General features: G+C 47.3%; 1 protein-coding gene across 5 annotated transcripts; it reads right to left on the bottom strand.

The window, feature by feature from the left end:
- LOC147613686 (1,4-alpha-glucan-branching enzyme, chloroplastic/amyloplastic-like) lies at positions 1–27,724 on the bottom strand. 5 transcript variants are annotated; one of them, XM_086781646.1, is made up of 15 exons: positions 27,507–27,720; positions 27,230–27,358; positions 25,753–25,987; positions 20,629–20,698; positions 20,231–20,500; positions 19,220–20,126; positions 3,635–3,751; positions 3,043–3,102; positions 2,890–2,952; positions 2,654–2,761; positions 2,242–2,343; positions 2,064–2,131; positions 1,833–1,914; positions 475–591; positions 1–391 (listed from the first exon to the last, which is right to left on the bottom strand). In XM_086781646.1, the coding sequence occupies exons 1-15, from the start codon at positions 27,555–27,557 to the stop codon at positions 320–322; spliced, it is 2,451 nt and encodes an 816-aa protein (XP_086637772.1). In that variant the 5' UTR covers positions 27,558–27,720; the 3' UTR covers positions 1–319. The 5 variants fall into 5 exon arrangements, with proteins under 5 accessions (XP_086637772.1, XP_086637773.1, XP_086637776.1 ...); XM_086781647.1 differs by lacking the exon at positions 3,043–3,102 and having other exon boundaries at positions 27,507–27,724; XM_086781650.1 differs by lacking the exons at positions 1–391; positions 475–591; positions 1,833–1,914; positions 2,064–2,131 and adding an exon at positions 2,459–2,518.

Raw genomic sequence — 27,724 nt, 5'->3', positions numbered from 1 at the left:
TTTATAAGAGGTGTATTCCTTATTAGCTTCTAATGTAGTTGACTTAAGAGTAATGGTGTTAAATATTCATCATAAATGCATGTATACTTACAGAACAAGATGACATATATATTCATAGATGCATATATACTTACAGAACAAGATGACATATATATACTCACAAAAAACATATAAAATAGACCTAATGTCCACTACCATCTGCATGCAGGTGACATGGGGATTTTTAGAAGTGAAGCCCCATGGCTCATTCTTTGTCATCCAAAGTTCCAAAACCGTAAGTAGCAGAAGATAGCAAAAAAATCCTGGCAGTTCCCAAAGCTCAGCTTGTAAGTATTGACGTTACCGGCTCACTATTATTGGAGAGCAAGTCTTCTTTGACTTTGAAATAAACCTGTGAAAACAAAAAGGCAAGTTACATGAGAATCCTCTAAGATAACACAACCGTCATCAACTGAGATCACAAGGCATGCTTACTTGGCAGCTGCGTGCTGGTGATAAAACCTTGAAGGAGTTGGGACGGTTATTGAAATTCATCTCTGGCTTTCCTGGTTCCCCTTCGGGGTTCGTGAAATGATCAATGTCATGACCAACCTAGAAAGCAGCAAAAACTTTACTAGATTATACACCTGTAATGTTAAGCTTCCATTAATCTTTAGTAAAGAAGATTGAAAGGGCCCTCAAACGGTCTCCTAGCCCATCTGCTCCAGCTTCTCCTTTCCACACTTCTCTGTGCCTTCTACATCTAGCCAAGAATCCTAACTCGCATTACACAGTCCGTATACGTGCTAAACACACATAGGGGGTCCATAAACGATCATTGCCTAGCCCCTTACTTTGCTTGTGCTCACACTAGCATGCACAAGGAAGCATGAACAAGTCACAGAGCATGTCTCAGCTCATACACTTGTAGACACAAACACTAAGGTGGTTTCTGCAGTTCCCTTCATTATTGAGGAGTTTTCTTGATCTGTTAAGGGATAAAGTGCAAGTGACGATGACTTGATGGTGGGCTTGATTACACGCTCTTAGGCTAGATCAACACTTTTTCAGTTGCAACATCCTGGACAACAGCATCAGATCTAAGAGGCAACCACTTAGACACGAGATTGTTTATAATTTGGACTTTCTCCTCCTTGGCTCTAAAGAGGCAAGATTGCTGTGATCATGGTACCTTGCCCTTCAGCAATTACCACCCTAATGCAAGGGATGAATCTGCACCTTACACTACCTCAAAGTAGATAATTAGAAAGGAACAACCACAGAGCTTGACTAGGTTGAATTCTGGTGCTTGGCTTGATGGAGATCTAAGCCAGCATGGACCTACAATTTAGTAAGACGGCCTTTCAGGCACAGCCTACATGTAGAGAGGATGGCCAGATGCAGAGGAGCACAGGTGCAGGAATATTCACGAGTATAGATCCAGCCAATTTCTTAGATCAACCACACAAGGCAAGGTGCCTTCACTCAAGATAAAACGTTCAAGATCTCTGAAACCTCAAAGAAAAAGGAAACATTTTGGTAAATGTAAATGGTGCAGCTCATGCTTCCACGCACAACAATTCTGGAGGGACCTCTAGAAGAGACACCAACCAAGAAAGGTAACCCAAAGGGTGAATCCTTTGCATGAAAGGACCAGCCCTAAGGCCTTCTATACGGTATCCTTAGTACAGCTCTATACAACCCATTCAACAAGAAACTTACCCATATAACCAACACCCTATACCCTCTCCCCCCGCCCCCAACAACACAAAAACACCCCAATCCCTTACAGCCCACACATTTCAAGAAAGGAGAAACAGAAAATAGAAAAAGTATAATGATAGGGTTAATACTCGGCCATAACCACCAAACTCCAGAGCATCGCTATCTAGAGCAACACGGTACTTTCCAGGCAAGTCGCAGCCAACCTTGTACCTATAAACAGTACTTATAGTATTAATTTTGGTCATAAAATATCCAAGTATTGCAAAACGAATTGAAAGAGTATTCTCTAGACCCAAACTGGATAGCCTTTTATACAAAAAGCAATAGTTGCTTGTTCAAAGTCCTGGGTGGTCACTTACCCGGAGTATGTGTTATGAGGATGGAAATTGAAAATATACACCAAACCACCTTTTTCAAAGACAATGACCTGCAAAGACACCTCTCTACATCATGCCACATGAAATACTATACAACTGCTGAGCAAGTAAAAGTTATGCAAAATCACTCACCAAGCAAATCCCTGACACACAAATTTACCTTTTCTTCGTCACTTGTGCATGAGACCATCTGGTTTGTGGATGCTAAAAAATGGAAGGTCTCATCAAGCCCATTCATGGCTCTGTCGAAATTGTTCATGAACTATAATATTTGCAGACAATAAATAAGTCAATGGGTGATATGTATTATTCATATATGCTAAACACGCCAAAAAGAGAACAAAGTCTTGTCAGCTTAACAGAGTTTTGGTACTTACTAAGAGACAATCAGGCAACATGATGAATAAGATGTTTTTGGTCCTCTAAGACGTCCCTTCCTGGTATGTATGCATGTATGTATGCACGAAGTACGTACATATGTGTGCATTTGTGGTAAGTATACGTATGTGTGTACATACATTTGTTTGTTTGTATGTATGTATGGCTTTACTGCAAGTATATAAACAAGTCACCTTGTACCGGAGGTGATCCACTTCTAGCAAGTCCCAATGCCTTCTACATTTTTCGTAGCTCCAGTTGTTGCCTTCTCGGGGGAAGTCGATCCAATCTGGGTGCCCGAACTTAAATTGCAACAGAGTAGCAGGGTCACAAGTGTAATTAATCATTTCAGAAATTTGGAGATGTTAAGACAGCTGACAAAACCAGGTTTTGGAGAAAAGGTTGCCTCGGAGGTTTAAAAATACCTTACCTCATTTCCCATGAAATTTAAGTATCCTTCCCCTCCTAGAGCCATTGTTAAAAAGTGTATCATCTACAGCATACAAAATTGAAGAAGAAGTGAAATTTAAGTATCCTTCCCCTCCTAAAGCCATGGTTAAAAAGTATATCATCTACAACATACAAAATTGAAGCAGCTGTGAAATTTAAGTATCCTTCCCCTTCTAAAGCCATGGTGGACCATCTACAGCATAAAAACTTGCAGAAGCTGTAAAATCCCTAAAAAGTTTGTTCAGCGTCTTCTTGAATGAGAGAACACAGAAAGCTCTTAAAAGATTGAGATGTAGCTTTTTTTAAATGACACCACCTGTGTGCATGACCACTTGAGAAATACCCATGTATATACAAAAAGTATGGAGCCTATATCCCACCCAGGAGCAATTTTAGACCCTTCATTACCGCATACACAAAAGTTTGCATACGCATTACACGAGTGAAACACCCTTATAGTGTATGCCTGCATGCATTCATGCACACTTGCATCTGTACATGTTTGCAGGCTTTACTTTCTTTGTCATACTGTGGAAACCCCAAAAAACACACATACACACACACATGCGCACACACAAACACACCCCTGCCGTATATGGGTTTTGCCCGTCACAGTCCAGGTTCTTTTCACTTGGGCTAGTGGTTGCTCCTCCAAGTCATTTGAGATTTCAAAAACAACTCATTGAAAAGTGAGGAACCGATCATACAAATTTTAGTATAAATACCTTGTGAAGAGCAATACCCCGATCAACAACTGGTGATATCGGTTGCAAAGTTGACATTCCCGTGTACATCTCCTTGTCCATCAGCAGAAAAGCAAAGGTCTTGTCTCCAACCAGTGACTGCACAAGGAGAGAACATGAGCACAAAAAATACCCGGGGTAGATATTAAGCCATATTAAGAGTACGCCACACAGACCCGGTATCTTTCAAGTTTCCACAGCTTGAAAATTGGAGCTCTCCCCCCAATATGCACCTAGCACCCCTCCCTACCATTCACCATCGCCTCTGCACCCCCCCCCCCCAACTTCGCCTCTGCCCCATTGCGCCTGTGCGCAGCTCCCCCTCCCTTCTCCCACCTGCTCCGCCCGCATGCTCCCCCTCCACCTGCAGTGGTGCCTGCCTGAGCCCCGCCTCTGCCCAGCCCTTCGCCTCCCCCTGTGGTGCCCTGTTCTGTCCCCTCTCTTCCTTCTCGCGCCGTCTTGCCCTCCTGTCCGCCACCTCGCCTTCCCCAGCGCTGCCTCCTCCTCCTGTCCGTGCCCGCCCAGCTCCCTAACGCAGCCTTTTCAGCCCCTCTCCTTCAGTGCTCCTGCCCGCGCACCCCCCCACCCCCCCCCCCCCCGCCCCCCTCTCCCTAGTCTGGTGGTTACGGCTCTTAGGGCTACTGAGGCTGCCGTCCCTTGCCTCTCTTTTTACGAAGAAGACCTCCAGCTTCTCGCTTTAATAGTTGCCTCTTTAGAGGCCTCCACCTTGATATGCAAGATTGTGGGTAACCGCCCGGCATGCAGACAGTTCAGGGATCTTCTACAGGCAAGCCTTGTCTACGCGCCTAGAAAGATCACATATATTCATCCTCTTGGGAGTGGCTATCACCAAGTTGACTTCGACTTGCCTGCAGCTTCGGATCATAGTCACCAAAAATGAGAAACGAGAACGGAAATGTTTGAGGAATGGAAATGGGAAAACGAGTTTATAGGGGTGGAAACGGCCGTTTCCTGTGACAATACCACTTCGAAAACGAGAAACGGCCGTGGAAACGGATGGGGTCCTGAAACGGAGAAACGCATTTCTAGGGACTGAAACGGCCATTTCCTGTGACTATGCTTCAGATAGAGTCATGCAGCTGAGCCCCGTCGTACTGCGTACAGCCCAGGCCTTCTTTGTGCAAGGTGGCAACACAACTTCGACCCAACATCCGATCCTTTAGCATGCGTCTCAAGCTTTCCCGTGATAGTTTGATTTCCAAGCCTCAGGAAGGAATACCTTCCTCTCCTCCTGGTGATTGGTGGTGCTATCGGGAGGGTAATGGAATCCCCCTATACGGGGGGACCCGATTCTTCAGAGAGTGGAATACTCTGGCCTCCCAGGCCAATGCTCCATCTGTCGCCAGATGGGACACCTCGCTAGAGTCTGCCCTTGCCAGCAGTCCAGGGGGCCGCCTCCAGTTGTCCCCCCCCCCCACACTGGCCCCACTTCAAACCCTCCTCGGGGAGGTGGGTGGGACACAGGCTACCATTGTTAGAAGTCATCTCCTGTCCAGTTTTATACACCAAGGCCTTTGTTGTGGGTGTGCCCGCCCTTATCAGGTGTTTTATCATTTTTCCTCACTCCCCGCATTTTTCCCCTATTTTTCCCATTTTTTCTATGGCTTGGGTGGCCTCCGTATGGTGACAGGGGGGCATTTATGCTGGCCGACTGAATCTGTTCTGGCCGACTCACTGTAGCTGGCCGACTGGCTGTTTTACTGGTCGTGGAGATTCAGGACCAGTCGGCTGCCTGTAGCACAGGCCGACTGGTCTATGGGGCCATATAAATAGGCCCCCAGCCCCCCATTCCATTGTGTATCATACCGGGATCTTCTTGTGTACATCAGAGCAGAGTTACACGCCTAGATCTCTCTCTCTCTTGTGCTGTATTTTTCTGCATGCGTTTTTGCTCTTGTGTCCCAAATCTGGTCATCATCTCCACTGCGTATTCTGACATGGTATCAGAGCCCTAGGCTCTAGATAGTTCTTGGGATTTGTGTGAGCAAGAGGGGGACTGTTTTGTGGCTGATTGGTGGACTGTTTTGGACTGTTCGGGAAGAGGAGAAGCAAGAGGAAGGCGGGCTGATTTGCTGGACAGCCACTTGCAGGTTTTAGTTCTTCTTTGTTCCCACCCAGCCACCCTTTTCAGAGTACATCCTCGCAATGGCAGATCTGTATGAGATGGCCGAGAGACATGTGAAGATCCCGACACTCCCCACGTTCCCGATGGACCGTCAGTTGGACGGGAGCAACTACGGCATATGGAAGGTTATGATGGAATCTGTCCTGGAGTCTTACGACCTCGCTGATTTCGTCATTGTTGGGGTTCCACGGCCGGAAGTTGAGGAAGGGAGTTACCGTTGACCCGAAAGGACCAGGAGGCTCAGACACACATGTGGGATCGTGTCAACGCCAGGGTCCGTTCGTTTATCTTTCTCAATTGCACACCATAGGTAATCAATCATGTAAAGCATATGACGTTGGCCAGAGGTATATGGCAGCATTTGGCCTCACTTTACAACAGGGTATCGCCCATGAAGAGGATTTCCTTGGAAGTACAGATGCGGGTTATGAACCCTGCAAAGTCGTCGACGATGCAGGAGCATATTAACAAGCTGCAGGCTCTTCAGCAGGAAGTTCTTCAGGCTGGGAAGGAGATATTGTCAGAGGACATGGCCATAACGTTGCTGTCACACTTGAATGGAGAGAATTAGGGTTTCATGTGGGAGACATACACAGAGAGAAGGAGAGAGAGAGAGAGAGACATGTGGGGATAAGTCAACTCATACTATATGAGTGTGTGACTCCCCTATCACACATGTATATTTGCACTAGTACACATAGTGCACTTAGTACATTAAAAGTACTAAGTGTACTATGTACTATAAAACTTATGGGCTTGTACACACTACAAGGGTGGGCATAATGCCTTTACCCCAACAACCTCCCACTTAAAGGCAAAGTGCCCTTAAATGAAGGAAAAGAAAAATCAGCATGTACATGATAATATACAAGGCCATATCAAGGCTGAAACTGGCCTCATCCGATGCCCATCAAGTGTCTGCAATGAGCAAACCGCTCTGGAGGCAAACTCTTTGTCAACAGATCAGCCGGGTTGTCATCCGTATGAATCTTGACAAGCTGAATTTGCTTGTTCTCTATCACCTCTCTGATGAAGTGATACTTCACATCCACATGCTTCGTCTTTGCATGAAAGACAGGGTTCTTTGCTAACTGGATGGCACTCTGACTGTCACAATGCAACAATGGAATATCCCCTGTATAACCCAAATCAACCACTAACCGAGATAGCCATAATGCCTCCTTGCAAGCCTCTGTGGCTGCAATATACTCGGCCTCTGTAGTAGATAAGGCAGTACACTTCTGCATCCTGGATATCCATGACACAGCACCTCCTGTGAATGTAAACACATAACCGGTAGTAGACTTCCGGTTATCTGGATGACCGGCATAATCCGAATCCGTGTAACCATGCACTAATGCATCCTGTTTGCCAAAGCAAATGCACATATCCTATGTGCCCTTCAGGTATCTCATGACACCTTTCACTGCTTCCCAGCCAGGTTTGGCCATGTATCTAGAAACCACTCCCACTGCAAATGCAATGTCCGGCCTAGTAGCAACCATGGCATACATGAGACTGCCACAAGCTGAAGCATACGGAATCTTGGCCATATCAGCCCTGTCACTATCCGACTGTGGGCTGTCATAGCACTGAGTTTCACATATGGAGGCAAAGGAGTACTAGTCTTCTTCCCCCCATCCATATTGAACCTCTGCAAAACTTTGCCAATGTATTCCTTCTGAGACAAATACAACACATGCTGATTTCTGTCCCGAAGTATCCGCATACCCAAAATGTGATTTGCATCACCCAAATCCTTCATATCAAAGGTCTGATGCAGCCTCTTCTTCAAGGCATCCATCTCCTTACGAGATTTCCCGGCAATCAACATATCATCACCATACAAGATGAGGATCAATAGACTGCCATCCAAAGCTTTCTTGGTGTATAAGCAGTGATCTATATCACTTCTCCTGAAATCCTGGGATTTCATAAATGTATCAAATTTATGATACCATTCCCTTGGTGTCTGTTTGAGCCCATAAAGACTCTTTTTCAGCTTGCATACAAGCTTCTCCTTTCCATTCACTGCATAACCCTCTGGCTGTTGCATATATATCTCCTCATGGAGATCACCGTGAAGAAAAGCAGTCTTCACATCCATCTGAATCAAATCCAGATCATCATGAGCAACCAAAGCTAATACAGCTCTAAGTGTGGTCATTTTGACCACTGGAGAGAAGATCTCATCAAAGTCCACACCATATTCCTGCTTGAAGCCCTTAGCCACTAACCTGGCTTTGTATCTTGGCTTTGCATCAGGTGCAACTTTGAGCCTGTAAACCCACTTGCATGGCAAAACCTTCTTGCCAGTAGGCAAATGCACCAACTTCCATGTTCCATTTTTGTGCAGAGAATCCATCTCTGACTTCATAGCACGCTCCCAAAGAGCCTTGTCTGCCCTCCGTAAAGCCTCCTTATAACAAGAGGGCTCCCCACAGTCAGTAAGCATCAAGTAGTCAACCCCTGGAACAAACCTGTCAGGGGGTCTGAGGGTCTTGCGGACCTCCGTACCCAATGATCATCATTTGCAGGTTGCTGTCCAGCCTGCATATCACCTATTGGTGGCTCCTGTTCCATGCCATAAGGCTGAAAGATCATGCCCGGTATCTCCTCTAACTGTGGAATATCCATAGGGATATCTTCAACCATCTCTAGCTGTCCATTTGGACCATTTTCAACACCATTTAAGGGCTGGTTTTGATGCTGTAATGGCTGATTTACAGCCCTTGGTTGTTGTTCATGATGTCCATCATCATCAAAGATGACTCTGCCAGGCTCCTGTTGCCTTGCAGGCTCCTTATACATGCATGTTTCATCAAAAATGACATCATTGCTGCGTATAATCTTTCTATTCACTGGATCCCAAAGTCTATACCCCATTTCACCTCTGTCACCATATCCTAGGAATATGCATTTGTGAGACTTAGGATCAAGTTTGGTGCGCATTTCCCTGCGTATGTGCACGTACGCAACGCAACCAAACACTCTCAAGTGCTTGTAGGACGGAGGCTTCCCTGTCCATACTTCCTCTGGCACTTTCCCACCAAGCCTCGTGTTAGGTGACCTGTTTATAAGATGAACGGCTGTCATAACAGCTTCAGCCCAAAAACCATGAGGTAACGCAGCATGTGACAACATAGAACAGACCTTCTCCTGAATGGTCCTATTCATCCTCTCTGCTGTCCCGTTTTGTGGAGGATCATAAGGAGAAGAGAGCTCTCTCTTGATGCCTTTAGCATCACAAAAGTCCTGAAACTGTTTGGACATATACTCTCCACCATTGTCGGAACGCAAAGCCTTCAGTATTTTGCCAGTTTGATTCTCAACATGAGCAACAAACTTCTCAAACACTGAGAATGTATCACTCTTCAAACGAAGAGGATAAACACACACCTTGCGTGTGGCATCATCAATAAAAGACACACAATATTTTGCCCCTCCCAAAGAAAGCTGAGGCATCTCACATACATCTGTATGCACAAGCTCTAACTGAGCATCTTTCTGTCCAAGAGCTTTCTTGTGGGGGCACTGGAGTTGCCTGCCATATATACAATGCTCACAAAACTGAAAACTTGAGAACTTTAGAGAAGGCAAGTAACCTAAACGAGACAATTGCTCCATTCCTTTGACACTCATGTGTCCCAACCGGCTATGCCACATAGAGATTTCCGGCAGCTCGGTTGCATTTACATTAGCATGGTAACAAACATTAGCATGCATGAAGTAAAGAGTGTCCACCTTAGAGCCTCTGGCAACAACCAATGAGCCCTTACTAATCTTCCACTTTCCACGACCAAATGTGGTAACATAATCAGCATCATCAAGCTGTCCAGTAGAAAGCAGGTTCTTCTTGATCTCAGGCACATGCCTGATATCATGGAGCATAAGCTGTGAACCATCTGAAAACACAAGCCTCACATCACCTCTGCCAAGAATCTGGCATGCATGGTTGTCACCCAAATAAACTACTCCTTCATTGCCAGCAGTATACCTGACAAACAAGTCTCTGCAACCTGTGACATGAAAGGAGGCACCTGAATCAATGATCCATGAGTGCATACCATGACCATCTCCTGCAAGGAGTGAATGGGCATCAAGTGAAGACGTGAATAAGACTTCATCCTCACTATCAACTGCATGTGACACATTGACTTCTTCAATCTTGACTCCACTTTTGCCCTTTGGCTTTGCATCTTTGGCTTCATCTTTGTCTTTGTCTTTTCCTTTGCCCTTTTCCTTTTGATCATTCTTCCATTTGTAGCATTGCTTTTTGATATGTCCCTTCTTGCCACAATAATGGCATTCCAAGTCCTTTTTGAAGCGAGACTTGCTCCTTCCCCGTTCTTGGCTTTTACCCCTTTGCTGGGATCTCCCACGTGCATTCATTGCATTGGACTTTCCAACAGAGTTGTTCTTCCTGTTCATCTCCTCTTGAAGGAGAGCACCCTCCACATCTGCATATGACAGCATAGCATTTGAATTGCTAGTGGCTGTCCTGAATGTGTCCCAACTCTCTGGCAAAGTGCATAAGAGAAAGGTGGCTTTGAACTCATCGTCCATTGCCAACTTTTGATTGATGACCTGGCTGACAACACCATTAAACTCATTTAGATGGGCTGTCACATAGACGCCCCTTCCTTCATTTGAAGACCTATGAGTTTCTTCAACCAATACACTTTGCATGAGGCACTTTGCTGGGCATACAAGTCCTGCAATCTTTGCCACATTCCCCAAGCTGTCTTCTCTTCACGAATGCTAAAAGTAAAGTGTCTGACACAGACAACATGATGGTGGATCTTGCCAGCTCATCCACCCATTCTTCAGCAGTAAGAGAAGCGGGCATTACACCCCTTTCTTTGATGGGCTTGTGCTGCTTCTTCTGGAGCAACACATTATAGCACTGGATTTGCCAAATATCATAATTATGTGAGCCTTCAAGCTTCTTGATGTGAAGCAATGAAGAGCTCTCACCTGTGGTTGCCATAGCAATATGCAACCTTTGATACAGTCAATGCCTGACTCCCTGCAAGATGTGCAAACACTGCACCAAAGCACACAAAGTGCTTACAGTTGTTCTCCCAAAGTTTATCTCCCACTGCGGAAGCAAGAATGCAACTTTCCTCCCACTGAATGTGATAAAATCACCAAAATCTGGTTGCTGCAGATTTATGACAGCACCTTAGATGTGCTCTGTTCCCCTTCCAAAACACTGTACACCAGTACTAAGTGCTCACCAATGATGTACCAAATCTGTACCGGCAAGTACAGCAGCTGAAAATATGCCTTTTCCTCACTCAAATCAATGTACAGCCATGCCAAAACTTGTACAAAGTTGTACCAAATCTGTACCAGCAAGTACAGTAGCAATAAATGCTCTCCTGGCTGTCCAAATGAGTGAAAATCAGACCTTAACAGTCCCCACCACTGCATACAACAGTCCCGGACAGAAATTAGGCAAAAGCCCCTTGACTGCAAGTGGATTACTGAGGGTTCAAGGCATAAAAGTCTTCCCTGCTGCTTTGCCAAGCTCAACAAGCACAGAATCTTGAAAAGTCCCTTGATTCAAGATCAATTTCTGATCATACATGGTACATTAACGCACATGAAGGCATCCAGAGTATTCACAATGCTTCCCCCTGGCCACATATACATCCAATACATAAAAGCCCCTTGATTTACAGGCACATTGAGTGCTTGACAGGCATCAACACATTGCCCAAAGCATCAAATGCCAGTGCCTGCATGCAAATCAACCCAATTGGCACAAAAGCCCTTTGATTTGCACTCCAATTTCCTGCTATTTTGCCCCCAATGTGAGATTGCTCACATCATACAGCATGTATGAATGCCCAATGGCACAATTACATCAAAAGCCCCAAATTTTGACATCCAATTTCCTGCAAATTGACGCGGAATGTGACCAATGTCACCTAATTGTTGCCAATTTTGCTCAAAATCTGAGCGATTTGGACTTGTACCTGCTCAATTGATGATTGTACCTGCTCAATTGATGATTGGACATGCAAATTCCAAAATTGAAGCAAATACCTCAGGCAATTTTTGATTTATGTTGCAGAAAGGGGGTGTCGAATTTGCTGACTCGTGTAGCCGAGTTCACAGGCAGTGGTGGCGCAGTACTTGCAGCTCTTTGAAGGTTTCCTGCTCGATTGGCATCGATGACGACCTTGGTCTTGTGAAGAGGAAGCTCGAAGGAGCTGAGCTCCTGCAGGAAGGCACAATAGAGGCACTGTCGAAGGCACCTGCTCTCACCGAAGCTGGCGGGCTGCACACAGATGGTGGCGGGTTGTGCTCGCCCAGCCTGGCCCGTTGTGGTGTGCGTTACTACGCCTTGCGGTGGCCACGATCTAGTCGGCAGGTAACGGCAGCTGGTAGGTATAGAAGGCGCACAGCACAGCACGACGAATGGAAGGAAATGTGGCCTTTGCCACGTAAGCCTCAAAGTGGGCTGAGCGCCGCTCGCCAGTGATGGCACCACCACCATCTTTGACTCCCACGCCACCGTCAGACCCGCGAACGGGTACTTTGCTGCCAGCGACACGCTTACGAGCACCAGACACGCCACGTGTTTATCCAGCGGCTCCAGCGAGACGATGATGTTGAAGACCCCGCCGCTCTGCTGAAGGAGAAATGGCTGCCCTCGCCGCCTTCTCTTTCCGCCCACCTGCCTGCGACGACTGGTTCAACGCAGGGACACACAGTCGCTGCACACTGCACAAACCCTAACAAACCCTAGCCAGCTTGTCGCAGTCAGCACAGCAGTCAAATTCGTAACCCTAAAACCAGTGCTCTTCAATGTAGAAACCCTACCACTCTCTACCACAGGGATCTCCTGTAGCCAAAGCTCTGATACCAGTTGAATGGAGAGAATTGGCGTTTCATGTGGGAGACATACACAGAGAGAAGGAGAGAGAGAGAGAGAGAGAGAGAGAGAGAGAGACATGTGGGGATAAGTCAACTCATACTATATGAGTGTGTGACTCCCCTATCACACATGTATATTTGCACTAGTACACACAGTGCACTTAATACATTAAAAGTACTAAGTGTACTATGTACTATAAAACTTATGGGCTTGTACACACTACAAGGGTGGGCATAATGCCTTTACCCCAACAACACTTGCCCTCTTCGTACTCAGCATTTTACTCATCGTTGATTAGAGCTTGTGCCCATGGCCCTGGACCAGGAGGAACGATTCACGAACCCTCCTCAGGGTGGAGGTTCGGAGGCCTTAACTGGCCAACGGTCGAAAGGCCGTAACTCGGGCAAAGGGAAGGCTTCATCGGAGAAGTCTTCTGAGAAGAAGGCCGACGCTGACCGCGAGAAACTGAAGGCAAAGAGGACCTGTAATGATTGTGGCGAGAAAGGCCACTATTGGAGGCAGTGTCCCAAGCGGAAGACCGAGAAGGGTGAAGATTCCTCAGTAGCAATCATGAAAACTCCGGCTTTTGTGCACCTGGAGGTGATGGACACCGATGTTTTATTTTCTTCAGGCAGGGAGGAGATTGGACTCTCCGCAACGGATACTCGGGAGTGGATTCTCGATAGTGGTGCTTCCAGGCACATGACTCCTTCCCGTTCCGGTTTACAGGATCTCTATAGGCTTTCTGGTCACATACTTACTGGGGATACATCCACTATCCCAGTTCACAGTGAGGGCAGGATGGAGATAGTTCCCGATGGGGCAGAGGGGGGAAGCATTTCTCCCAGGTGTTGTATGTTCCGGCACTTGGTTTTCATCTGTTGTAAGTGCATCAGGTTTGCAAGACTGGCGTACGGGTGGAGTTTGATGAGCATTTTGTTGCTCTCCGGGACAAAGCAACAGGCCAAGTGGTTTGGGAAGGCGGAGTGGAGAATGGAGTTTACAGGCTTTCAGCACTCTCTCTCCCAGGTCCTCAGGTTTGTGATGAGTGGCAGTCTGGTAATGGCCACTCAAGTGTGGATACGCTGCAGGTGCGGGCTTTCCAGGACTAGATGGTGGATAGCTTGCTAGTGGATGGCAGCAGTTGGCAGGAACTTTCCAGTACTGATGTTGGTAGTTCTTGTGTTCGTGAGTCAGAGGAAACTGAACAGGTCACTTATGCTCTGATGTCTCGTAGTGTTCGGGACATAGAACCTCCAGTAGATGAGGATGTTCTTTCCACGGGGACCTTTCGGAAAGCCAGGCCGGTGGCAGATGCTTACTTGCAGAAGGAGGTGGTTTCTCCAGGCTTTGTGGTTCCGGATTCAGAGGGGGTGGTTGACAGGTTTCCAGGACTTGTTTGTGCACCGTAACAGGTGGTGATCCTTGTGAGCAGTTTGATGTCTCTTTGACTCAGAAGCTGTATGGTTCATGGATCTGGTTGATGGACACCAGATTGGACGGGAGCTTCCTGATGAGGCAGTTGAGCTCATGGTTGCGGATGACTCTTTGGGAGGCAGGATTGCGTTTCCGGTGGTTTCTGCGGCATGCAAAGGATCAGGGACTCTTGTACACAGGAGGGGGATTGTTGGATGGAGTCCGACTCCACGGTTGGAGTGACTCGGTTTGGGGAGGAGATTCGGACACGAGGAGATCTACTTCAGGCCCAGGAGCAGGTTTTTGGAGCAGTAAGAGACAGTCATCTTTTGCCTTGTCGAGAACAGAGGCAGAGTACCGGGCTGTTTGTGATGCTGTTTGTGAGGTGGTGAGGATGCAGAGGTTGCATAGCAGGTTTGGGCTTCCACTGAAGGAACCCATGGTCATCGAGAGGCACTTTGTTCGTGAACAGATCGTTGCTGATGACATCTTGCTAGAGTTCTGTTCGACGGAGGACAGTACTGTGGACCTCTTCACGAAGTCGCTATCTCAGGATTTGCTCAGGCGGCACCCCAGCTCCCTGTGGTTGGTTTCACAGCCAGGAGCTGAGAGGGGGTGTTAGAAGTCATCTCCTGTCCAGTTTTATACACCAGGGCCTTTGTTGTGGGTGTGCCCGCCCTTATCAGGTGTTTTATCATTTTTCCTTACTCCCCGCATTTTTCCCCTATTTTTCCCATTTTTTCTATGGCTTGGGTGGCCTCCGTATGGTGACAGGGGGGGCATTTATGCTGGCCGACTGAATCTGTTCTGGCCGACTCACTGTAGCTGGCCGACTGGCTGTTTTACTGGTCGTGGAGATTCAGGACCAGTCGGCTGCCTGTAGCACAGGCCGACTGGTCTATGGGGCCATATAAATAGGCCCCCAGCCCCCCATTCCATTGTGTATCATACCGGAATCTTCTTGTGTATATCAGAGCAGAGTTACACGCCTACATCTCTCTCTCTCTTGTGCTGTATTTTTCTGCATGCGTTTTTGCTCGTGTCCCAGATCTGGTCATCATCTCCGCTGCGTATTCTGACAGTACCAGAGCACGAGGCCCCAGCTGAGGCCGGTGTAGGAGAGTGGTAGACCGCTGGCTTGACGCAGGAACTCCAACCGATGTCAAGAGCCGAGCGGCTTAGATAGGCACGACAGGCTGGCAGGATCCAAGGGGATACAGTTTTGTCAAAAAACCGTTTTGATCATTTATCTCAACAATCCCCTGATGGTGATGGGCCTCCACAAGTCCCTCACGAAACCCCCCCCTTGCGCCCCCCCCCCCCCCCCCCCCCCCCCCCCCAACATTCTACCTCAACTCTCCCCCCTCCCACCACCTCTGCTCCGGCTATTCCAAATCCTCCTCCTCCCCCCCTCCCTCCAGAGCACTACCACCGCCCTCCAACTACGCCAGATCCAAAGCGATGACAACTGGCCAGCTCTGTCCACCAATTGATTCACCATTTTTCGGAGCCAATAGAGATGACCATTGCTACCTCTCCGGTCCGAGCTCTCCCTCCAAAGTCGCCAGTGGCCCCCCAAGGTGTTGGGACAACCAATCGACTATAGTTTTTTCCAATGCCTCCCAGTTGATGGAGATGGCATGTTTGAGGAGACGATGGCTCCCATCCGCATTTGTGTCGTGTTACTCTCTCTCTCTCTCTCTCTCTCTCTCTCTCTCTCTCTCTCTCTCTCTCTCTCTCACCATGCCCCGGTTATTCTCTCCCTGGATGGCCCCTGGAGGCAAGACAAATCTACTACTACTCAGATTCCAGATAGCCTCATTCAAGACCCAAAGATCTGCAATAGGATAGAGGGCATTTAGGAGAGGATGGATTTTCACGTAGGCGCAGCTGCAGGAGCCCTAGCTGCAGGAGCCCTAGCTGCAGGCCTTTTGGCGAGATTAGAAATCTTTTACAGGAGGCAGCACAGAGTAGATTGGCTGGCTTCTGAGAGTAGGAGAGGAGTATTCACAATGGTCTTGTCGCATTAGATAGCCGGTGGATTGAGAGTCAGTTGGATGCCGCTCGTACGGAGCTCATAGCGGAGGGTGGAGTATAGATATCACACCAGAGCCTCTTTTTGGACGCAGGCAGGAAACAAAGTCTCTTGAGATTTCTTCGAGATTGCAGGCCCACATAGACAAAGAGAGGGTATCCGCACATTGCAAGGCCCAGATGGATCCGTTGTTTCAGACCCCCAGCATGTAAGAGCTATCGCCACAGATTTCTTCAGCACTCTTCTCATTGGTGCCCCCATTTCCGCATAGGTGATGGATGCGCGGCAGCAGGTGTGGCAATACACGAGAGAGATGGTGTCACAAAATTCCTTACAGCTTCTATTTTTCTACTGTTCATGTGTGGCATGTGGAGCCTGACATGACATACATGTATGGCTGGTGTAGCCTGACATGGCATACATGTATGGCTGGTGTAGCCATCGCGAGACTGAAGTTCACCAGATGCATGGGAAAAGCTGGCCGACTCTTGCTGCATGTTCTCCACTGCTGGGCAGCTGATTTACAGCTGGAATAGAGGCTGGACAGAGGTTAAAAACAGGGAGGAAGAGCTGGTTGTGGGCTTCTAGACAGTTTTTCCTTCCGACCGGAGGTTTGCAAGTTTGTGCACGACTGCTGGTATCTTTCTTCTGTGGCTACTGAGCGCTGGTTGACTGCTGAAAACAGCCTTTGAGGACTGGTCGACTTACCCTATGAGCCAGACAGAAAGAAGATGAAGATGTTGAGTTGTCCCGGGCTGATGTGGGAGTGCTATGGGCTGTCCATAGTTGTCCTGCATGTGCTTGATGCCGGGAATGCTCACTTGTGCTGAGAATTGTCAGCAAATTCAGATTATGTGATGTATTCTTGTTTTCATATTGTATTGGAAGAAACAGGTGCAGCCAGTGGTGAACCCTGGGCACCCACATAAGTTGTAAGCAGACTCCTTTTTGGTAATCTAACCACAAAGGGGGGGAGGGGGGGGGAGGGGGGGGGGGGTCAGCCCATCTTCTGGCCCCTAGTGTGGTGTACTGTGCAGATTTGTCATCTCGTTTTATCTGCCATGCATATGTGTATTTTCAGATTGCCTGATTGATTAGATTTTCTGTGTTTAGTTGCCCCTTCCGTTTACAGATGGTCCCTTACTCTCTTAGGACTTTCCTCCTCAACCCCTTCACAGCTGAGGAGTTGGCAAAGGCTATGACGGCACTATCAATAGGTAAATGCCCGGGAGAGGACCGTCGTCCAACCTCTTTATTTCTGTGACATTGGGATCTCATGGAAGGTGACCTCAGGGCTGCCTTTAATGAGATAATGGTTACAGGAGCCATGCCACGAGGCTATCAAAGGGTTTCATTCATTTGATTCCCAAGAAGGGTGGTGACAAATTGGAGATCCGGTAGTGGAGACCCATCACCCTCCTAGGGACTGCCTACAAAATTCTGGCCAAGGCCATTAGCCGGAGATTGCAACCCTTTCTCCCCAACTTGATTCATGGTACATAGATAGATTTCATTCAAGATCGGAGTTTTCTAGACAATATCTTCACCTTCTGGGAGGCCACTACATCAGCTAGGATGCGGCAGCAAGATCTAATCGTGCTCCTTCTCGATTTCGAGAAAGCCTATGACAGAGTAGATTGGGGCATTCTGGAGGGGGACGATGTTGTGCATCCGGAGCACAGATCAAATGGCACAATCGTGTGGATTTTGGGTTGGCTTATCGCCTGCCTCGACTTGGCATCCAGTTGAGGCTTTTTAGTGGGTCCCGAGGGGAACGCCAGTTCGCTATCTGGGATGCCAAGTTGGCATTGACATCTCCCTAGAGCAGCAACTCACCCCCGTTCTTCTGAGCATTCAAAAGAAGCTGTTTTATACTTGAGTTCGGCTAGGCTTTCCCTAGCTGACCGAGTAGTGATGGTGAACCAAATTCTTCTCGCCACCATGTGGTACATTACCTCCTGCTTGTTTTTCTCCCGGGCATGTATTGGTCAGGCCTAGCGTTTGATCTAGAACTTTCTATGGGCTGCATCATCAACCCCTCCATTCAGAGCTGTGCCCTGTTGGGCAAGTTGATTGTTCGTGGTCTGCTTTCAGCAGGCGATGAGCCTTGGAAGGACTTCATCCTAGCTAGGATCTCCACCCGCACTCCGACCTTGGGAGGCCCTTGGCGTTAGAGCACAAGATGGAATTTCACAGAGATGCGGGCACGTGGCTCAGCCGCAGGATTCAAATGTCAGAGGTGGAGGGCACTCCAACAGGAGCAACACATTGGCAGTCCCAAGGCCTCCCACCGTATTTTCTCACTTCTAGAAGATGTTTTCATGTGGCAATTGGTACATAAGAGCTTAGCAGTTGGCACTTGGTTGGCTATTGGGGGCAAACTAGCATTATGCCAGAGGTGTGGCGATCCCAAGGAGACATAACGTCACTGTCTTTTGGATTGCCCAAAGGCCCAACAGGTCTGGCAAAGGATCCTGCACATTTTCACTATGGATCGGGCTCCCACCCGTATTGTCACATGGGGCCCTATTGCTAATTTGCTTGGGCCACTAAGGCCACATCATGCCGTACGAGGGGGAAGGTGGGGGACTAGCCCTTCAAGTCTCTCACCTTCATATTTCCACTATGCCAATTCCAGCTCCGCCTACTGGTCGATGGACCCCAAGATCTTGCCACGGATGGGAAATTCGCAGTAGTATGGCCACGTGGCATACATGGAGAGCTCGATGCAGCAAAGCCATAGAAGGCACCCTCACCCCGCCAGCAGACGTCGGGAGGCCTTCCTCAGGATCTGGTGCCACGATCCCTTTCTTACAGATAGAGGTGGCGAGCTCACTTGGCATTACAGACCACCTGTGTGGTTATCCCCCCCCCCCCCCCCCCCCCATTGTATGAGATAGCCTTCTCCTCCTAGAGCGGCCAGCCGGAGGAGAAGTGCATCCTCCCTTTGATCATCTTGACTAGTGTTTCCCTTTGGGGACAGATTTGTACTTGGGCATTTTGGCTGTTTTTTGGTAACTAATAGAAGGATCTTTTTCCCAGGAAAAAAAAAACAAAAACAAAAAGAGTACGCCACACTACCTGGTCATGGCTTTCAGCATATGCCACACATTTTTCTGTGTATCTTCGATTCAATAGTGCATGACAGATCTCCCCCATTTTCCACTGTTCATCTGGAACATCCTTCAAATATTGGATCCATTTGTCCGGGATCCCCATGGCTAGGCGATAGTCAAACCCTACACCACCTTCACCCACTGACCTGCAAAGTGTTGGCATCCCAGAAACATCCTCTGCAATCACTGTGGCATCAGGAGAAAGGCTATGTATGAGGTCATTGGCAAGCATCATATACACCACTGCCTCCACATCAGTACTGAAGCCGAAATACTCGGAATAGTTGCCTGTGAATGACATGTTTATCCCATGATGATGATAAAGCATAGATGTGACTCCATCAAATCGGAACCCATCAAACTTGAACTCATCAAGCCACCAACGCAAGTTGGATAGCAAAAACCGCTGCACTTCCCAATTTCCATAGTTGAATAACCGGCTATCCCATAGCTTATGGTACCCGCGGTCACCCGTGTGGAAATACGAGGCTTCAGTGGTTTGCCCAAAATCATAACCGTTGAGACCATCTGTGACATTGTTGCTAGTATGACTGTGCACGATATCGATGAGCACCCTGAGACCTAAGGAATGTGCTTTGTCAATAAGGTATTTCAGATCCTCGGGTGTCCCCGAACGGCTACTGACAGCAAAGAAATTAGTGACGTGATAGCCAAACGATGCATAGTAAGAGTGCTCCATGACTGCCATTAGCTGCACAGTGTTGTAGTTATTTGACTTGACCCGAGGCAGAACCTCATCAGCAAACTTGATGTATGACGATACGCAAGGCTCAGCAGAACTCATGCCCACATGAGCTTCATATATCCGGGGTGTCAGAGGCTTTGGGGGTTGAGGGTGCTTGAACTCATATCTGTTGATGATGACAAAGAGTCCAAATGTAATCATGTTTCTTAAAAGGCTCAGAAACAAATTCAGTTAGTGCAAAAGCCACAAGTACCGGTAAAATTTCCATACTTTTCAGCAGCAGGAGGATCCCAATATATGCCATCATATGTTGCTCCAAATCGGCCTGGATCGGCAGTGGCCCATTTGATCCATGCGGGTATTCTATCATCCCAAGTCCCGTCTCCACGTTGAAGGCGGATCTTCACCTTGGACCGATGGGGAATGGCTGGCTTTCCATTTATGTCTGGGATTCTCAAGGTCCAAACACCAAATTGGTTCTTTTCCATCTTATGCTGTGAGCCATCCCAATTGTTGAAGTCACCAACAAGTTCTGCTGACCTGTACAGAAAGAGATTCATTTACCCCCACTCTAATACGCCAATGGAAAAGTTTAAATTTATGTATGACAGATGCATTGGAAGCTTATAAAGGTGACTGTCCAAACAGGTGATTTTTTGAGCGCTTACTGTGCTGCAGGTGCCCATTCACTGTACACGATGTAATTCCCTTCTCTAATGAAACCATATTTTAAATACCCTGCACACACGTTGAATCAAAGATCAGCTGAAAACAAAAAGATTATAAACCTGATAGTAAAACAGGTATGCCTAACTACAGGGCTAGACTGGATCTAGAACTCACATTTATGGCTCCTCACACAGTTATGTGCACACCCACTCACTTACATGGGCCCCAGACATTAATAGCCCTGCTTTTATAAAATTATTATGTAACTTTCCAATAATCAGCAGCCCTACTTAGAAGGAAATGCAATGGAATGCCTTTTTCTAGTTGAGAGTTCCCCTTTGACTCCCACCTGCAGGACTCCGTGGCAGCTGCTCCATCATCCCCGGCCTCAACTGTCTTTTCTCAGCAGCGGAACTCAACCTCTTGTCCTCTTCAGTGGCTTCGTTTAGAAGCTCGTGGCCACGTCTGAGATCTTCTCCAGGCATCTATTACCGGCGATCCCATGGATATCCAATTTCTTGGCAATGGATACATTCTGGGTGGAGTTTTCCACTTCCACCACTGCAAGAAGACTTTTACAAAAGCCCGCTGGCAGTGCGGAGCTCCCAGGTGTGGAAACCATAGTTATGGGAAACGGCTGAAACGGCACCCCTACATGTACGAAACGATGTTTCCCCTTTGCTTGCAACCCGAAACACGTTTCCATTGGGAAAACGGCAAGGAACGGCCCCTCCAAAACCCCCAGTTTCAGGGCAATATAAGCTTCTTTATTGTTCCTTCTCCTGACCAATCTCTTTTTCCCCAATCTCCAATCATGTACTCTCCTGATTTCTTACATATAAATGTGTTTCCCTCTGCCCCTTCTTTTGCTTCCTCCTCCTTATTTTACATCTCCCTTGCTGACATGGCATCTCCCTGTTCTAGGCCCCTGAAATTTCTGTTTCCATTTCCCTTACCGATTCTGTTTCTGTTTCCCCGTTTTCCATAACTTATAGTGGAAACACAGTTTCCTCGGAGTTAGACCCCTTGGAGGAGGCAACTGGCTTCCCAGTGATGGCAGTCTACTTCCCTGGCCTTCCCAAAGAGTACCACGTGCTCCTCCCAACACTTGATGTTGGGACTCCCTCCCCCCCCTAAACACACACAATCCCCTCCATTCCTCCATTCGGGTACTTCTTGCTTCACCGGAGTATCTCCCCCAACACACTTGACAGCAGTGGCTTGAGTTCTCGGGCCTACCAGGACACTCTTTCTTTTGCCCACAAACAGGGCATTTCATGCGAACCCTACCCCGTCATCGCACTGGCGAGGGGCCTCCTCCGCAAACCAGCAGCAACCCCTCCCCCACTCCTCGTCCTCCCCCTCTCGCAATCGCTGTCACACCAGACGCAGCCTCAGGGGGAATTCCCATCAACCTCGCCAGCAGCAGCAGCAGCCCGCCCGACGAGAACACGTGGCAGGTCCCCTGCCGCCGCAGAGTGCAACCAGTCTCAGAAGGCTCCGCTCCCACGGGCACAGTTGGCGAACTGTTCTGAGCACTTGTCACCAGATCCTGAGCCAGGCATGCCTGAGGATTCTATGGACCCCACTCCAGGTGAGCCCTCGGTGGACCCCACAGTCACCCACCCCACCCCCCAGCAGCCCACCCTCTTGTTCACCACACCCCTCCTCCCACCTCTTCCACCCCCACAAATGGCCCCAGGACCAAGTACCTGCTCCCTAGCCTCTTCGCAACCTCAACACCCCCCCCCCCTTCCCACTTCGTCCCTCCGTCTCCACCTTGAGCTTCACCAAAATCTCGTCATCCCCTTCCCCAGCTTCGCCTCAGCCACGCCCCCCTCCTTCAGCTGCCTTGGCCGCCTTTCTCACATGCAAGGCTCGCCCTCCTACAGCTCCGAACCCACGTTTCATCTACCCACCCACCCCCCACCCCCCCTCCAAATCTGAGGGCACCTCTTCTCGCACTGCCTCCTCTTTGACTCCAGCTCTCTCAAGGAGGTGGTGGCGCATCTGTCTGTGGTCCTCTTACCTCTCAAGGAGGTGGGGGTGCCTCTCACCATCTGCGTGGTCCTCCACCACTCCCACCCTAATCCCACTGATATTGGAGCTATGGTGTTCTCCTCCTGCTATGTGTAGCGCCAAAGACAGACTGGGATGTCCCCACAATGGACCACACCTTCCACAACCACACGATTGGTTTCTCTAATCTTCTGCATGACCTCTAGATCAAAGATGCCATTGACCAACTATGGTCCATGGCACATCGAGCTGGTGACTCTACTGTGAGCCATCCCAATTATTGAAGTCACCAACAAGTTCTGCTGACCTGTACAGAAAGAGATTCATTTACCCCCACTCTAATACGCCAATGGAAAAGTTTAAATTTATGTATGACAGATTCATTGGAAGCTTATAAAGGTGACTGTCCAAACAGGTGATTTTTTGAGCGCTTACTGTGCTGCAGGTGCCCATTCACTGTACACAATGTAATTCCCTTCTCTAATGAAACCATATTTTAAATACCCTGCACACGTTGAATCAAAGATCAGCTGAAAACAAAAAGATTATAAAGGCCCGAATTCCTGATAGTAAAACAGGTATGCCTAACTACAGGGCTAGACTGGATCTAGAACTCACATTTATGGCTCCTCACACAGTTATGTGCACACCCACTTACATGGGCCCCAGACATTAATAGCCCTGCTTTTATAAAATTATTATGTAACTTTCCAATAATCAGCAGCCCTACTAAGAAGGAAATGCAATGGAATGCCTTTTTCTAGTTGAGAGTTCCCCTTTGACTCCCACCTGCAGGACTCCGTGGCAGCCGCTCCATCATTCCCGGCCTCAACTGTCTTTTCTCAGCAGCGGAACTCAAGCTCTTGTCCTCTTCAGTGGCTTCGTTTAGAAGCTCGTGGCCACGTCCGAGATCTTCTCCAGGCATCTATTACCAGCAATCCCATGGATATCCAATTTCTTGGCAATGGATACATTCTGGGTGGAGTTTTCCACTTCCACCACTGTGGAGAAGACTTTTACAAAAGCCCACTGGCAGTGCGGAGCTCCCAGGTGTGGAAACCATAGTTATGGAAACGGCTGAAACGGCACCCCTACATGTACGAAACGACGTTTCCCTTTCTTCTTTGAAAGAGGACATGGAAACTCCCTTGAATGTGATTACCTGAGTGCAATCTCAAAACAAGGAGGAGAGACAGCCTCTCCTTGGAGTAGTAAATCTAAAAAGGGGAAGAAAAAGAAAACCAAGACCCCAAAAAAACCCATGAAAAAGGTAGTAGAGCCACTCAAACCTGAAATAGAACTAGAAAAGAAAAGTGGTCCATTATCTCTAGAGTATGATCCAGTATATATCATGATTCAGGATATACCGGAACCACTTGTCCAGATTAGGCTTGATGTGGAGTAAGAAACCAACAGCACTAGAGGCTCAATGTTAGTCGAAAGAAGGGATGAACTTCTCAAGATGGCCTGTACGTCTATTAAAGGAAGGTATAACCCCTTATTACCCAAGCCAAACAAAGAAGAACCTCTCCTTAACAAGCCCACTTGGACAGCTTCTATGTGGATGAGTGGGCATGCAACACGGGAGGCACCATCAGTCCCACATGATATCATCCTGGCACAGTTTGCTGCAGCATCCATGGTATAGTAGAGGCACTTTTCCAGATAGTCACATACATTCACAAGATCAGTGCCATGGCCCCATGGAGACTCCCGAGGCTCACCCTAATGCACCTGGTTCATGAGGCAGGGACTCAAGATGGATCACCTTCCCCCACTCCAGTATGAACCAGACTCCCCATTCATCAGGCTGTCTTAGTATGACAGGAACCAGGTGATCAGATATGATTTATTGGGGCTATACATACAGGATACCTGGATTACAACACATGATCCACTCTCACACAAATGGCAGTACTACATGGATAATTTCGTGAGGCTTACAAAGGATGGTTTCATACTGAGGGCCAGATACCTTGACATATACACGTCACATGCCATGCGGATTGCAATGGGCCAGTTGCGGGTGTCATCACACCGCCTGAGGAGGATAGAGACAAGGAGATCCATGAAGATATCTCGTGAGGAGAGGATATGCACTATATGCAAATGGGAGGTCGAGTTAGAGGAGCACTACAAATGCAAGTGCACCATATATTATGAGATTCAAGGGAGGTTCCACTGTCTCTTCAGAGAGGGGTTGGTGGCTAGGCCTCATCCTACTAGAGCTTTATCACCATAGAGACTCACTGATTAGGGAGTCGAGACCCCGGCCCTAGGCGACCATCACTCAGTTCTTCCGACCATGACAGGATGCCACACCAGCCATGGATGACATACCCACAGCCTCATCGAGCCACACATTCTAGAGTGCCTGACCTCCTCCCGCCAAACCCCACTTTGGTGTGACTCTAGATCGGGCCACGGCCCTACAACGAGCCCGACATCCTAGACTCCCTCGACCTTGCCAGCACACAGATATCAGCCCCAACTTGAGGAGATCTTGGAGAGGCACAGAGCCACCTTCCCACACCCAGCGGATCTACAGAGCCTTCTACATGTTATCCCCATGCTTGATATCCTTGATGGCCCCCTCCTACTACTGGGGGGTTAGCTCCATAGGTTGTATAATGATGCTGGTCCCATTTTGTATCATATGGCTCAGATTTGACATTCCCAGATCATACCTCTAGTCTTTGTTTTCTTTTGTACCATGATGAGATTACATGGACACTATCGTATCAATGTCTCATAGACCCATTGGGTCTTTTGAAGACGTTTAATATAACTCTCATGTTTCTATGTTTTTAGTATTCCATGATGAGTTTCCATGGACAGTTTTGTATCACCCCTGTAGCTATGTTTATGTTTTCTTTCTGTTTTATTTTCCATTCCATGATGAGATATGCCATGGACATTATTGTATCACTTTGGTCTCATAGGCCCATTGGGTCTTTAGTAGACGCTTAATATATCTTTCTCTCTCTCTCTCTCTCTCTCTCTCTCTCTCTCTCTCTCTCTCCGTCCACCATACACACACAAGTGAGAGCTATTTTCTCTTTTTTGCTTTTTCTCTCTCTATATTACAAAGAATTTTTAATCACCTGAAGAGAATTTCTCGAGACCGCCTTCGTACTTTTCGATGTTTTGTTTGTGCATCAAGTACTGCTGGTATCTGTAGTTCAGGTGATCTGCATGGGCCACCAGGTCAGGGTCCACATCAAACACACCCAACAGTTGGTTATCCATGGAAACACCACTGTCAAGGAGGTCCCCTTTGCTAAAAGTGGTAACATTTGCTACAAGAGGATCAGCTTTTTTATAAGAAAACAAGTGTTCCTGAAACCAGAAAACAAAACAAGACCCTTCAGTAAGCATTCAATGCCAAGTCGCCCTGGTTTGCAGGTGAAAAGAGCCATTCAACTCAAATTTGATGCCAGGTGGCATATAATAGAAGCCATCTATTCAAGTTTATGTGATGTCAAAAGGCCCTTATTTGCACATAGTGGGATCCATTCAATTAATATGTTATGACAGCTCGCCCTAATCTGCACATGCGCTCAACTAGGGTAAAACGCCATTATTGGACCCATTTAAATTGCAGCTTGATGCCAAGTAGCTCTAATATGCACATAAGAAGAGCCATTCAACAAGATTTTGAAGCCAAGGTGGCCCTAGTTTGCACAGACCAGGATCCATTAAATTAGCATACTAGGTGACCCTAGTTTGCAGAAAATAAGAGCCCTTCAGTTAGCAATTTCTGGCCGCTGTTGGCCCCGGGTTGCGCATCATAAGAACCCTTCCAATTAGCATTGATGACAGATGCCTTAATAAGCACATGGTAGGAACCATTTACAGTCAGCCTTTGATGCCAGGTGGCCCTAGGTTGCACATAGTAAGAAGCATTCAATTGGCATTTGATGCCATATGGCTATTATTTGCACACGATACCACCATACAAATCAGCATTTGATTCCAAGTGGCCCTAAATAAGGTAAATTAATTAATGCCAGTAGCCATGGTTGCACATAGTAGAATCCATTCAGATAGTAATAGTTAATGCCAACAATAGTTTGCACATAATAGTAAACCATCCAATTAGCATTTGATGCCTCGTGATCCTATTTTTGCACATGATAAGAACCATCAAAACAACATTTAATGCCAAGTGACCACCATGTTTTGCACATAATACGATGCATATGCACATAGTAAAGACAATTAAATTAGCATTTGATCTCAATTTGCACCATAAGAAGAATCATTCACTTGTCATTTGATCCCAGGTAGCCCTCATTTTGCACATAATAAAAACCATCTGAATCAGCCCCCATCATCCAATTGTCATTTGATCCCAGATAGGCCCCATTTAATGCCAGGACCATCGACAAGCATTTGCTGCCCTGACTTGAAACCATGTAATCAGCATTTGATGCCAAGGGGCGCCCTGATTTGCAGATGCTAAGAGCGATTCAAGTGCCGGCTGGACCTAATTAGCGTTGAAGATTTGATGCCAGGTCTCCCTAATTTGTACATGATTAATGAGGATTTCACCTAATTTACTAAGGTTTCAAATGTTACCTTGCCGTTACTACACATCTGATTTTTGCGAAGAAGGTAATTTTGTGGAAACCCAAATTTGTCCGCTACATTTCCCGCCAAATAACCCCTTCCCTTAATCACTTTTAATTCGCCTCCGTAATTCGGATCCTGTAAAACCAAAAGTGCTCTGATTAGCTAAAAATACTAACTGGCAGTGAACTCGGAGCTGTAATCCCGCATTGATCACATGTTCAATCGCACATAAAAACATATTAATCATCCATTAATCAAATGCGTTACTTAATTAAGACCAAACCTTGGATGCGGGAAAGGAGCTGAGAGAACACCACACTGCAGTAGTGCGCATTTTCTATGTTTTTGGACCGCGGTTTTTCTTGAGAGAGCTGAATTTGCGAGGTGGAGATGCACACTGCACCTCTATAGGTCATGTAAGAAAACAACACAAATTTAAAAGACAAATGTAAAAGAGCCCATAAATAAGGCACCAAAATCTTTTTCTTGGGTTCATTAAAT

Source organism: Cibotium barometz, chromosome 43 (assembly GCF_041138505.1).
Source record: "Cibotium barometz isolate CiBa-2024 chromosome 43, ASM4113850v1, whole genome shotgun sequence".
NCBI lineage: Eukaryota > Viridiplantae > Streptophyta > Polypodiopsida > Cyatheales > Cibotiaceae > Cibotium > Cibotium barometz.
The sequence above is the reverse complement of the archived record's forward strand: the minus strand, read 5'-3'. Positions and strand labels throughout refer to the sequence as shown.